The following is a 15188-nucleotide window of genomic DNA, read 5'->3' as shown; positions in this document are numbered from 1 at the left end:
TGCCTTCTATATATTTAGAGATTTTTGATCAGTTTCTTCGGGAAGAACTTCTCTCTTTTTCTAACGGAATGGCGTTCCTTATGAAGACAACTAAATTTCATCATCCTCAAATTAAATAAAATAGCATGACAATATGTTCTTTATGCCTCTAAGTAGTCCCTGAAATTAGCCACAGAAGGGGTAGGCTGAGGGCGAGATACATTCAAAAGATAGATACCAACATTATTAACAAATCAAGAAAGGAACTCTTCAATGGCTCTGTTCCAACCAGTTTTCATCCTAGCTATAAAAACCTGCTATGGTAGCAAAGCTTGCCCTCTAGAGGAATCCAGAGCACATCGCTAACATTAAGGATTTGTACATATTTAACAGCATGTTTAGCAAACAGCAATGCACTAATATATTAAAATATACAAATAACTATAAAAATTAAAATTTAGACATATAAGTTAACTGCAAGTTATAAAATTAAGCATTGTCCAATTAGGAAATGTGGTGTCATGTGTAACTGTGCAAATGTTACTTGACATTTAATAGTCGGAGCCTGGAGATTCACAAGATCTTGCTGCTTGAAAGTAAAGATTGCTTCATTATTTGCAAAAGAAATTGAACTCATCAGTGAGGATTCCCAAATCTCACCAAACGAAAAGAAAGAGATTGTTATAAAGCAGTTAGAAATGACTGGGCTCAAGACATTTACCTTAGAATCCCTTGTAATTATGTTCGGGATTGGCTTCCAACAACCTCAATGATTTTTCAATAAGTGTGATTCCAGCCAAGGGTTACTTCCCCAATTCTCACTGACTTCGATTTAACAAGGGCTCCACGTTGCCAACCTTGATTAAATGCTGCCTTGCTGGTAAGGACAGTCACTATTAGCTCAGGTCTGGAATTTAGCTTTTTGTCCATATTTGGAGGAAAAAAACCATAACAAGGTCTCAGGTAGACTGGCCCCAAGTTGTTGCTGGTTTCCAGCATTATCAACAATAATTTCTGTCACTTTGTTGAACTATGAGAGTATGTAAATGGAGTATTCATTGGCTAAGTTGGATTTCTCCTCCTTTATAAACTGATGCAACCTTCCAAATCATTGGGTAGATAGCAGTGTTTTTGCATTGCTAGCTGGACGAGATGTACTTGAGCAAGTCAGCAGCTTTATAACCGGAATGTCGTTATGGTCCGTAGCCTTTTGCATATCTGGGATTTTCATAAATGGATGAATCAATTTCATTGAAGTCTGCCTTCTGTAACATTCGAACTCTTGAAGGTCATGTTGGATCATTCACTTGCAACCATCCTGATCCGGAGCAACAAACACTTCAGCCTTCTCCTTTGCACTGATTTGCTGCACTTCACCACATTAAGAATTATGTTTAAATTGTTCGTGGAACCTTTTCCTCATGTTATTTGAATTGTCTATAACAATCATAATTGGGGCAGAAATACAGAACTTTAAGCTGATTTGTTAGTTTGGAATTACTATCTCTCTGTCTCTAACATGTTCCTTCTATGATTTCACTTTGTCAGATTAGCATCTTATTTTTCTTTAAGTAGGCCTAACACCAGCACGATCTTCCACAGATAAATTGATGAGAATAAGGTAAAATAGTTTTTTTCCCCCGTTGTGTCACAAGCCCAATTTAGCAGCTAATGTCTTCTTTTTGACTCAGCCAGCCTCATTAAACAGGCAGTGGAAGCCTGGTTGGCCTCCTTCAGCACCATAACATTTCATCAGCAGCGGTACTACTAAGCCACTCTTAATGAGGGACTAGGCCAAAACGTGGCTTAGAAAAAGAAGATTTAAGTTAAACTTTTTGGAATAATGTTTTTTTGAAAATTGTGCCTAGGTTTGTAGACTCGAATATACAAATTACTGGGTTTTTTTTCAATTATAACAGAGTGAATGAAAAACAGCATTAACTCAGTGGACACCAAGATCACTATGCCAAATTATTCTAAAGGCAAAATTAGTTAAAAGCAAGAGGAAAAAAAATGTAAACACTTACACTGTCAAAGAGTAAGACTGCAAGGCTTTCTTTTAAAAAAGAAAATATAAATGTATTGCCATCAAGTTGTGAAGCTCACTGAATGTTTACAAGAATGTGAGTGCTGCAACTCAATTACCCTTTGTGTTTGCTGAAAGGCATATTGCTTAAAGATTATGTTGGTGGCAATTGGCTTCATTATTACAGGAGATGGCATTTTATGAAGCAGCAGGAGCTGATGCTCTGAAGCAAGTGATGACATGAATTTGTGACATTCAGATTGTTCAGTCGTAAAACCTACAAAAAAGGACTACAATGTTTTCAGCATATCATACAATACAATAGTCAGATATTATTTATCCCATATAACATTTCATTTTAATATATATTTATATTCAGCAAAATGATAACCTGTTCTTTAAAATATCTACTTTTTCTTTCCCACCTCATTGTCACATGAATGCTCAGCAGCAATAGTACAACTGAACTGGAAATTCAAATCTATATTCTTAATAAATCCAGCCTGTACTTTATAACAATGGATTTCTTAACTAGCTGGAAGATAAGGGTTACTGTACTAGAGAATCATGCACTGTTCATTTAAAAAGATGTTTCATAAAAAAAACTATATAATCAGCCCCAGGATTTAATAGTATGATGGTTATGACAGTGAAATAGATATTCATAAGACAATGCGTGCGTGGTATTTGATCACAGGGTTATTTCAGAAACACTAAACATCAATTCTCATGAGAGATGAATTTGGGAGCTAATTATGTCGCACTCTAGCATGAGAGCTGCAACTGTGTAATTAAGAGCTAACAGCGTAATGTTCCTTGCATTATATTTCTGAGTCTCAGTAAGTGGAGAAATTGGAAGTGTTGAAGAAAATGGAAGTGTTTCTGGAGAGGCCTTTAATTACTAGATTAAGTACTTTTACAGCTTGAGTGCATATGTAATATGGTTGGAGTTTTCTATGGTACCCCCAATCACATCTTTTTGAGTTAAACTACAGTTCCAAAAGCTTACATAACCATCCAGAACCTTGTTCAATTTTCAATTCTCCACTTGTCAGCATGCGCAGAAAGTCTTGACAGACTGTTCATAAAGGGTATAATAACCATACATATTCAGATTTTGCTTAATATACATACAAGCATGTGCATATTGCAATGTCGATCACTGGACTAGGAATATCAACAAGTAACCTGGATGATTATTTCCCTCCTAAACCCAGAGTCACTTAGACCAACAGTAGGTACTCTGGCCAAAGCAACAAAAATTTGCAGATGGAACGGTTTCTTTCTAGTTTTAATGATGCAAATCAGCAAACGAAAACATTAAGAACAAATCCATTCAGTTCATTGTGTTTATGTCAGTCAAGAAATGGCTGTCCAAACCGAATCCAACTTTCTATCTACTGGTCCTTAACCTTGCAGGTTACAAAAGATCAAGTACAAATTCAAGTAAGTTTCAATGTGATGAACGTTTTTGCCTCTACTGTCACTTAACTCCCCTATAATGCTTCTACAATTTCTTTAAATCAATGCCCCTAGTTATTAATCTCACAGCAAAGGGGAATAGACTTGTTCTATACGCTCTATCAAGGCCCCTTAATTTTATGCAGCTCTACTAAATCCTCCCTCAGCCTCCTCTATACCGCAGAACACAAGCCTAGCTTATTCAATCTTTCCTTGAAGCTAAAGCATTTCCATCACTGCCAATAAGTTCATAAATATTCTCTGTACCCTGTCTACTGCAATCAAATATTTCCTGGAAAGTGGCTGTAAAAACTGCATGTAATACTTTAGCTGTGGTCTAACTAATATTTGGTACAGTTCCATCCCAACCTCTTTCGTCCAATATTCTGTACACTGTCTAATACAGAAGAGTCCCAAATAGATTTCAGTCTTGGGATGTGATCTTTGCCAGCATTGGCAGCATTTAGCGTGCACGGCTAATTTTTTAAAAAAAATCTCAAACATACTATGTGGTCATCACTGGCTGTGTCTGCATGTTTAGTACATACATAATTGCCCTCAAGAAGTTGATGATGGTTTGCCTTCATAAACTGCTTTAGTCCTTGTGGTATAGGAGCAGCCACAGCACTGTTATGAAAGGAGTCCCAGGATTTTGACTCTATAACAGTGAAGAAATGGTGATAACAATACAAGTCAGAATAGTGTGTGGCTTGGAGGGGAATTTGCAGTTGGTGGTGATCCTACACATCTATTGCCCTTGTTTTACTAGGTAGCAAATGACACAGGCTTAGAAGATGCTGACAGACAAATTTGAATAAGTTACTGCAGTTCATCTTGTAAACAATACACACTGCTGCCATTGTGTGTCAGTAGTGAAGCAAGTGAATGTTGTAAATGGTGGATGGGATGCCAATCAAACATGCTGCTTTGTCCTGGATGATGCTGGTTTTTGACTGTTATTGGGTCTCCACCCATCCAATCAAGTGAAGAGTATTGCACCCCAGTCCTGACTCGTACCTTGTAGATTATGGATAGTCTTTGGGATTATTCAAAAAAGAACTCTGAGAGTCTAGCCTGGTTTTGCAGCCAGAAGACTGGTTCAGTTCCGTTTCTGGTCAATGGTAATGCCGTTGGTGTTCAAGGAGAAATATTTAGATTCTGTCCTATTGGAGATGGTCATTGCTTGGCACAAATGCAACTTGCCACTTATCAGTACAGGCCTGTATGAGGTCTGGTCTTGCTACCCATGTTTACTGGCTGCTTTAGTATCTGAGGAATTGCAAGTGGCACTGGACATTGTACAATCATCAGCAAACATCCCAGTTCTGACCTTATTGTTGAGAGGGAGGTCATTGATGAAGCAGCTGAAGGTGATAAGGTCTACAATACCTCCCTGACAGACTCCTGCCGTAATTATCTGGGATAGGTTATTGACCTCCACAACCACCTTCCTTTATGCTAGGTACACTACTCAGCCATGGGGAATTTTGCTCTTGATTGCCATTTTCTCCAGTATTGCAATATTACTGACTGTCAAATGCTGTCTTGATGTCAAGGCATTTACTCTCACCTCACCTCCGGAGTTCAGCCCTTTTATCTACATTTAGACCAAAACTGTATTGAGATCAAGAGCTTAATGGCCCCTATGAAATCCAAACTAAGTGTCAATGAGCAGGTTATTACTGAACAATTGCCATTTGACAGCATTATTGGTGACCTCTTCATCATTTTATTGATGTTCGAGAGTAGCCTGATGTGATGTTAATTGGCAAGGGTGGATTTGTTCAGCTTTTTGTGTACAGGGATACCTGGGCAATTATCAACATGGTCAGGTAGATGCTAATATTAAGCTGTTCCAGTACAGCAACAACTTAGGTCACATCTTATTCTGAAGTTCAAATCCTCAGTATTATTGCAGGAATTTTGTCGGGGGCCATAGCTTTTGCAATGTCCCATGCCGTCAACCATTTCTTGATATCACAGGATGTAAAACTAATTTAATGAAGCCCTCCACTTGTGAAGCTAATGACCTCAAGAAAAGGTCAAGGTGAATCATCCATTTGACACTTCTGGCAAAAGATAGATGAAAATGCATTAGCCTTTTCTTTTGTTCATCAGGTAATAAGATTAAAGGTATTTGTGGAGCTTCCTCCTGTGCATCGTTGTTCTATTGCCCACCACCATTCATGATTGGGTGCTGTGGGACAGGAGGATCACTTGGCCCTGTTTATTGCATGCTGCTTCCACTGTATTGTACATAAGTAATCCTGTGTTATAGCTTCACCAAGTTAACACTTCATTTTGATTTTACAGGTATGTCTGTACTGCTCCTTGCACGCCCTCATGCACTTTTGATTGAACCAATGTTGGTCCCCTAGCTTGATGGTAATAGTAAAGCAGGGGATATACCAGACCACAAGGTTACAGATTGTGGTTGTGAACAATTCTGCTGTTGCTAATGAATCACTTCATGGATGCCCAATTTTGTGTTGCTAGATCTGTTCAATATCTATCCTATTTTTCACAGTGGTATACCACATACCACAATGAAGGGATCCTCAGTATGAACACAGGACTTGATTTCTACAAGGACTGTGCTCCTACCATGCATGAATGCATCTGCTGCAGGTAAATTGGTAAGGATACGGTCAAGTCGTTTTTTCCCTCTTTTGTTTCCTTGCCACCTGCCACAGACCTGGTGTAGCAGCAATGTCCTTTAGGACTTGCCAGTACTAGTGCTACCTAGCCACGTTTGATCATGGATTTTGAAGATTCCATCCTGAATATGTACCCTTGCCACACACAGTGTTTTTTGGGTGTTCAACGTGAAGGAGTACAGAGTGATGAGTTGACAGGTGCAGGAGATGGTAATCAGGGGTTTTCCTTGCCTATGTTTCAGCTGATGGCATGAGACTTCATGGAGTCCAGTGTCAATGTTGAGAAGTTCCAGAGCAACTTACTTTCAACTTTACATCAAAGTACCGCCAAATCTAGTGTGTCTGTCCCACTGTTACTGTATTGGACGCTGTTTGTCAGTTATGATTCTGAGAGTATGAAAATATTAGGCTGTTGCTCGACAGTTCTCCCAATTCTGGCACTAGACCTGAAAGGAGGCCTTTGCAGGTATGATAGGACAGGTTTTATCATCATCCCCAATCACACATCTCTGAACTCATCTGCATGTTCCAATTTTTGGCTCACCTGACCAGTCCATTGATATCTTCCTTCAACATAAAGCTGACATGATTAATTGGATAGATTTCACAGTCAAAGTCCACTCGTGTCAGTTTCAGGAGGCCAATCTTTTGTCAGCATGTCTTTGCTGCGGCCTGCTCACTGCTTGTCTTGGGGTCACTGTTTGCTTTCCAAACCTCCCACTAGCAGCCCTCAATATCTTCCCACAATATCAATCAGATCATCAATCTTTATCATGCCTCCTACACACAAATCTAAATTATTAAAATGTATTATGAATTTTTGCTTCCAAACTCTGACCCAATTTTAGACCAAATTTGCCCCTTTGCCTTAGTCCATGTAGGTTTTTATTTTTCTGATTGCCTTAGGGCCTTACCAAACCCTTTGCACATTTGTAGTCTACATGAATTTTAGCTACAATCTCAACAGTCCTACTCGTTATCTCCTCAAATTTCAAGTCAGTCAACCGATGAACAAATCAAGACTGACTTTCGTTGATTAATAGATGCCTTTCTAGATGATAATTATTACTATTCCTCAGACTATTTTTCAATACTTCCCCAGCAAAGTTAGGCTGATTGGCTTGCATTAGCACACCCTATCCTTTCCTCCCTTTTTAAGCAACTGTACAATTTTAGCAGTCCTCAATAACACACTTCAAGGCACAGGGGACTGAAAAATGACCATTAAAATCTCTGCCATTTCCTCCTTTGTTTCTCTTAGCAGCATGAGATCTATTTCACATGTCTGACAATTATTCCGCTTTCAAACCCCTTAATATTTCTTCACATGTTCTATTTACCAAATTCAGTATTTCACATTTTTCTTCTTTACTTCACTGTCAGCATCACTCCACAAAGAGAGACATAATAGTCCTTCTAAATATGTGTTCACAAATGTTGCACAATTAAGTATTAAAATCACGCATGTGCTAATGTTACTGCCACTCTAACCCACAAGCAAAGAACTGGTACACTCCATCTCAACATAAAATTAATGGATGAGATTCAAGCCTGACATAATTAATTGGATAGATTTCACAGCTAAAGTCCACTTGTGTCAATTTCAGGAGGCCAATCTTATATCAGCATCTGTCTTTGCTGTGGCCCAATCAATGCTTGTCTTGGGGTCACTGTTTGCTTTCCAAACCTTCCACTAGCAGCCCCTGTCACGTCTTTGCTCTCCTCCTCCCACTCACTGCCCCTGTATAGTTACATCAAACACTTGCAGGCCAGAACGGCAAGTTCAGATGTAGACTAAAACACTAACTGCAACACTGTTGTCAAATATTCTACTTCCCATTTAGAGTATCATTTGTAATTCAGTACCATATATGTTTAACTTGTCGGCACACTGGTGTTGATTTTATAGTCAGTAACTGAGCAACTGAGTTGCTATTAGCATAAACCTATTTTACAGGCAACTAAGAGCAAGCATTCAACAAATAAGTGCAGACTACTATGAATCCAGGACCGTATGCTAATTCAATGTCCAATCTAGTTGCTCCATCCAAATAAAGAAAATATAAATCATTGCTACGGACAGGAAAACTGCATCCTACCAGGTAGTAAGCAGACAAGTCTGTTACTTGTTCCATTCTCATTGGCCCCTTCTGGCAGCCTCCCTCAATGTCTAATCACCTATAGAATTGGACTTCCTGTCCTAAATAAACAAAACAAGTGGTTCACGTTGTTCAAAAAGGCAGCAAACATCCTGTAGATCATTCAATCCAGATGTAGTTTTAGAGCCTTTGATATGACTCAGACTTGATTGATACATTTATAGTCCTAAAAACTAAATTACAAATTACAAAAATCTATTAATGTGCAAACATCATTTCAGTTAAACAGCTTAACCAGAAGTCTTGTCCATCATACATCCCCAACAAAACAATTAATGCACTTGATGACTATTCTTAAACCTAGATTGGTTTAAGATTTAAAAAAGATTTAAAAATTACACACACACACACACAGATAAGCTCAAAAATTACAACAATACATAAGAATAGGCATAACGAAAAACAAAATAAAATGTGCTGCATAATTATGAACTTAAAAGCTGCAAAGCAATCTTCCTTAAATAGTTTTATTAGCCAATGCCTGAAGCGATGTACTGGTGAAGTAACAGATCTAAACATTAACACATTAATGCTGGAACTGAATACATTGTTAAAGAGGCACTGCTTTATCAGTGTCTTTGGCAATGTTCTAGTTTGCCAAACATGTAATATAGCAGTTACAATCTGCATTACTCATGACATTCACTGTGGAAACATGAAATGACACATAGGTCTATGTCATACACAGTGCTTCTTTAAGAATTGTGTTATGCATATTTCCCTCAACATCACATCACAGTTGAACGTAAAATGAAATAAACTCACAGACATTTCCTGTGTTGTCAAAACTGGTGAGAACATCTTCAACATTCAGAGGGCCAACACTGTGTCTTAACAAAGTAAATGATTGTTAAGTACAAAATCTTCCCATGATGAAAGATTTTTTTTAAAAAGAAAAACAAGTCCCAATATGTATTTATCAATTATCACACAAACTGCATCACACTGATTACAAATAAAAATGATATACATTTCAAATAAGATTTGATATTTTACCACAGTGAATAATCTCTGCAGAGTTTCTGGTTAACAACTGGGAAACTCTAGATATCAGTCAATCTAAATCTATCAGAAGAACTAATGCAGTTGGTTGGCATGGGCAGGCCTGGGCTCAGCCAAATTGCCCCACAAAGAGCTTTCCAATTCTCATCAACGCTCATATGTGAATAAAGGGTGTAACTAAAGATGCAAGAATAAAATGTGGAGCAACAACATAAATTGGTACAGCGTCAACTACATTTATCAAACATATTTGGCATTGTTGTGCCAAAAATTCACACAAAAATGGAATTAATTTATTGGGTGAACCAATTCTATTGTAAAAATTTTGTCCTGTACACAGAAGATATCTACACTGCACTTGGAATGATTAAAGGAAACAGTGTCAGAATTCTTAGATATACAGGAGGTAAATATGGGTTGGTAAATTGAAATATATATGATACATGAAGTCAAAAAGAAGAATACCTTAATGGCATCAAATGGAATAAACCAAGGTGAGACTATATACTTTGGCAATTTATTAACTTTGACTTCACAGATTTCACAACGTCAACAGGTTAGGTCTGCAGTAATCATTTGGACATAAAAACATTTTGCTGCAACATCTTGTAATTTTAAAATATACAATTAGCCTTTGGCTTTTGATTTTTTTATCATCTTTCTAATGCAATTAGCAAGTCAGATAAATTTAAATGTCTGGTTGGTAGGGTGAATGATAGTGATAAGTTATAGATTTCATTGTGATACATGACAGCATAAGTTCCCTGATCCTGATTGGACTGGTCAGAAGAAGCAAAGTGCTTTCCCAATGCAGATTATTCTAGCAATTAGTTAAAAGTTACAGGTGCTCAGGAATAAGTTGCTGTCCTATCTGTTATCCCTTACTGTGACCAGACAGAACCTGGTGTAGTGTACAAGCAAATATTGAGGAAGTGATAGAAGAGACAATGTAAATTTCAAATTGGAAAAGCGAGGAAGACGGATAGAACCTCACAAAAACTAACACGAGCATTTTTGCAACCTAATATTACACACCAAACAAACAAGATATTTAATGCAATAGATTACCTTAAATACACCCTATACTGTGGATAGGGAATGCATGAGTATTCAACCCACATTTCATTATCAGAATCTGTCTCCAATTTCTTCAATACATTTGTCGAAAATATATTGAAAGTCAAACATCTTCTGATAGAAATCTGCAGCAGATTTTCTTGATCTATGCTCTTCTGTTTCAGCACCTGTTGAAAAAAGACATTGTTATTCCTACGAGTTCCTCCCATTTTTGTTGCGATGAATCAAACAATGGTTCATAAAGGGTGGAGCTTACATCTTTATTAACTGCTCAACTTACGTATACTTATAAGTTTCACGTAGACAGCCACTTTCCCAAAGATTTCATATCTCTTATATTGGATCCACTCAATTCTGCTCAGCTCTTGTCAGGAGACTGCAGAGCAGGTGACCTTTCACGCCTTTCAATCTGCTCTACTATTAAATGAGATCATGGCTGATCTATATCCTATACTAGAACTCCATTTCATGATTTTAAGTATAATCAAAGATGCAAAATAATTAAACTCTAATCAATCTCCGTCTTGATGATTTCAATTCACAAAGTAGCCACAATGTTTTGACAGTAACTTGTATGAAGACTATGAAATTAAGTTTGGAGGGGGAGGGGTTTACTACACAACATTTACTAGACAACTGACAGCACAGAAAGGAACAGAATTTGAAATAACAACGATATTAGCCCATCAAGTTAAAACAAGACCCATGTGGTAGACCAGGTGCTGGTGATTTTAAAAAATGGTAAACACCCCAAAACAGTTGAAGTAAGCAGGAAGCCATAGAGTTAATGTGTAGAGCTGAAGAAACTGCCAAGGCGGAACCAGGATCAGTGGGGAACAAAGGGCCCAAGGGAGATGTAGTTTTATACTGGATTGCGCAGGCTGAAGTTGAGACTCAATTAAAGGCCCAGAAATCAAATTTGACCACAGGCACAAAGTCTCACGGACATACCATAAGAAATAAAATTTAAAGCGAAACACAACTTGTGCAGGCCTTAAACTAAAGGAGTGCATTGCAACCTTGAGCAAATATGAAATATGACAGCCTGCAACTACAACATGGTAGGCAGCTGTTAACAAAGAAAATTTCCATTACAAACATTCACATATTTAATTCCAATTTTTTTAACAATTGTTTTATAAATATTCCAGTGATATTTACGCTATTTGGTTATCCCCTCTGGCAACTGTCTGAGATTAGAGTGTTTGCAACCTTATCACATTTGACACCAAGATAAGCTGACAACATAGCTACACATCTACTAAGATCAACGTTTTCTGCTTCTGTCATATCCCTCAACAACACCATCTCAGTTATCTGCTGCTGAAACCCTCATTCTTGCCTTTCCTACCTCTACAGTCAATCATTCCAATATGCTGCTAATTGGTCTCCTATATTTTACATTGGTCTCCTATATTTTACCCTTTGTAAACTCTAGTGAATCAAAACTTTTGCTACTTGGGTCCTTATTCACACCAAGTTCCATCTACTTACCACCTATGCTTGTTCGGCAAATTTCAAAATGCTTTGCTTGTTTCCAAATCTCTTCTTGGCCTTTCCCCTCCCTACTTTAGTCGTCTCTTCCAGTCCAACAGCCCTCCGAGATATCTCCTCATTTAATTCTAGCCTTCAGGGAATCCCTGTTTATAAGCAATAGACCACATGTGGTTACACTTTCAACTCTCAAGGCCCTAAACTCTGGAATTTCAAACAGAAAGTTTTTCACCTTTTTTTCCTTCTTTTAAGATGCCCCTCAAAAAAAAATCTATCTCTGATCAAGCTTTTGATTATCTGTTCAATATCACCTTACATTGTTAAGCATCTAATTTTACATTGGAATGCTCCAGTAAAGCACTTCAGGACTCTTTTATTGCAACTGCCACCAAGCCAAAGAGCTAACTACCCATCAAACCAGATAGCACGACATCGAAAAGGGGCTCTCAAAAAGAAATCTCTCAGAAGGCACTATTTATCAAAAGGTACCTTTTCCTGTTAAAAAAAAGACTTGCAGTAAAAAGAAAGAAGACTACCTAGGAGAAGACAGCGGAGTCGGGAAGCAGAGGAAGGAAGGCTAAAGGAAGAGAAGACCATCTGTGTGGACTTTAAGAGAATAACTTCTAATTTACTGTCATTATTAATTATGTTATGGAACAGTATTTTAATAGAATTGTGGTCAGCTAACAGATTGTGATTAGTTAAGAAAAGGGGGCCTGGATTTGTTAATAGTTTTGATTAATGTTCACTGTTAGGGTGAAATAAGTAAATTGTTACTTTTTATTTAGAAAGGGATCTTCTTTCATTCACACTTTTTTAAGATTATGAGGCAAGATGAGCTTTTCTGGGTGTTTGGTTTTAATTTGCAGAAGGGTTTGATCCCCCATGTCGTAACTCTTCTTAGGAAAATATTGTTTGTGTTGGTCAGTTGCGCAGTTTCAGTTTGGTAAGGGCAAGAATGGATAAAAGACAATCCTCGAAATATTTTGATCTGTTTGACTTGAAAAATGTACCTTACCACAAATTGGGGTCCCTCCAGTTCAGTGTCGCATACAGATGTTTGGTAGAATTTCTGGACATCATTCAGGAAGCTATAAATGTTTTTCAGACTTTTATAGCATTTCTCTTTGGTGCTATTTATAGTGTTTCTACTAGTCATCACTACTTCACTTGCCCATTTGGATAAACCAATGTATAGTTCCAGCTGGTCTTTGTTGCTTACTGAATTACTTTCAAAGAATGCTAATTTAATACTTTGAAGGGAATTCTTTTGTTCTTGTGCTCATTCTGCTCTTTTTGCAATGGGGTATCTTTGGAGCAACTGCCCTAATCTGGAGTACCAGAATTTGCCTCCTCATGGGAATCGCCCTGCTTTAAAACAAACTGTTCTTGGAACATGAACACTACTGGCAAAGTTGCATTTACTGCCCGGTCACTAGTTGCTCTGAAGTGGTGATTGTTAGGCCAATTTCTTGAACTCCCACTATAGTGTAATGTAGCAAATTCAAGTTTGCTGAGTTAACAGCAATGAATGAATGGTAATCTCGCTCCAGTCAGGTCTGTACGCAGTTTGCAGTGAGGTTGATTGGTGGCAGTTCCTGAAATTGTCGCTACTACATTTTGCAGTACTGAGGGAGTTCTATAGTGTCGGACATGTCACCTTTGACGAAGCCTTATATTACTTCAAACAGGAGTTTTAATGGAAGATCAAATACAGGCAAACTTATATTTTCATTTTCTCTACATTGATGTTTCCTGCCCTGTTTAGGATTTCCAGCATTTTCTAGTTTTATTTCATACATCCAGTACTGTATTAGCAGTATTTTGATTTTGTATTTTCCTGACTCCCTGGCAACATCACTGAAAACAAAGCATTATCTGGGTTGTTTATCAGACCTTTATGAACACAAACTAACCACAATGTTTCCCTGAATGGAATTTTTTCAGATGTTCTTAATTTGCTGTGAAATACTTTGGGGGACAAGTCACAGAATGTTACAAGTTCAGAGCTTGCCCAGGTGAGATTCACAATCTGGCTATGATGTACTTAGGTACACAATCCAATGCAAACAGCAGCTAAAATCTTCCACAGGCATGGTACAGTCAGTGGTTATAAAAATTACAAAAGCTTTGACTTTTACACTTCTTGTTCAGTTGGATGTCAGTCACATTCATTAACAGAACAGTGGCTCAGTGGTTAGCACTGCTCTCTTATTGCACCAAGGACCCAAGTTCCTTCCACTGTCAGGCGACTGTCTGTGTGGAGTATGCACTTGCTGTGTCTGCGTGGGTTTCTGCCAGGTGCTCCAGCTTCCTTCCACATTCCAAAGAAGTGCAGGTTAGATGGATTGTTCATGCTAAATTGCCCACAGTGCAGGCTTACAGGGGTAGGATAGAGAGGGTGGGACGGAGTGGGATGTTCTTTGGAGGCTCTGTTTAGACTCAATAGGCTGAATAGCCTATTTCGATACTGCAGGGTTTCTTTTCTAGTAAAGCCTGCAGCACAGATTTTATGAAGGAACTGACATCCTGTTCCTTAAACAAGTTATCTGTGTTTTTTGATTGCCTTGCCTTTGAGGCAGCTTACAAAGTTATAAAGTTTTACAGAGTAGTAGAATCTGGTCCAAGGCGTACTCTTATGTGGCTATAAGTTCCAACATAATTACACAACACACACAAAGGAAAAATTATTATATTCTCTGCATTCAGTTTATTTGGAATTTTCATCATAGGATTACGCAAACTATTATTCAGGTCCTAGTTGGACCTTCAATGTCTGCTTTTCAAGATGTGTACCATGTCACAATTATTTGTCCAACAAATCTGGGTGACTGAGGGTTCATGATTACCTTAGCAACAAGGTCAAAGAAAAGCACACCACTGACAAGTTAATGTGGTACTTCAAATGAATGAACAGATTGGCAGTATCCTCAAGAACAACCAGATTGAGGTGACAAAATCCATGTTGAGCTTAGCGGATTTTGAGAAGATTTGTAGCTCAGGTTGAGGTTCTCGCTGAGCTAGAATGTTTGTTTTCAGATGTTTCATCACCACAGGAAATCAACCCAAAGGAAACCTAAACACACAAATAAAAAGCAGGCCACACCACAAGTGCTTCACTGGAGGCTCACTGAAGATGTTATCTAGTATGGTGACGAAATATCTGAAAATTAAACTTCTGGCTCAGCGAGCAAGCTTACATCATAATCCGCTGGAACAATGCATACTCCATCAGAATGGTGTCTTATTGAGGAACCCTATACAAAGGAAGAAATCAAGCTGTAGCAATTGGATCAACATCAAGAATACAGGTAGTTAAAGATGGCTGTAAAA

At 38.0% G+C, this 15188-nt stretch overlaps 1 protein-coding gene across 2 annotated transcripts in view; it reads right to left on the bottom strand.

Annotated features, from left to right (window-relative positions):
• Positions 1–15188, bottom strand: part of camkmt (calmodulin-lysine N-methyltransferase) — a 375134-nt gene that overhangs the window by 348062 nt on the left and 11884 nt on the right. The window contains exons 2-3 of one of the 2 annotated variants that reach the window (XM_060831383.1): positions 10353–10528; positions 9048–9112 (exon numbers count right to left, since the gene is read on the bottom strand). In XM_060831383.1, the coding sequence (XP_060687366.1) occupies positions 9048–9112; positions 10353–10528 (241 nt within the window). The remainder of the gene's footprint in view (positions 1–9047; positions 9113–10352; positions 10529–15188) is intronic. The other variant, XM_060831384.1, reaches the window with a different exon arrangement.

The sequence above is a fragment of the Hemiscyllium ocellatum genome, chromosome 10, assembly GCF_020745735.1.
Source record: "Hemiscyllium ocellatum isolate sHemOce1 chromosome 10, sHemOce1.pat.X.cur, whole genome shotgun sequence".
NCBI classification, from domain to species: domain Eukaryota; kingdom Metazoa; phylum Chordata; class Chondrichthyes; order Orectolobiformes; family Hemiscylliidae; genus Hemiscyllium; species Hemiscyllium ocellatum.
This window is presented reverse-complemented; position numbering and strand designations above follow the sequence as displayed.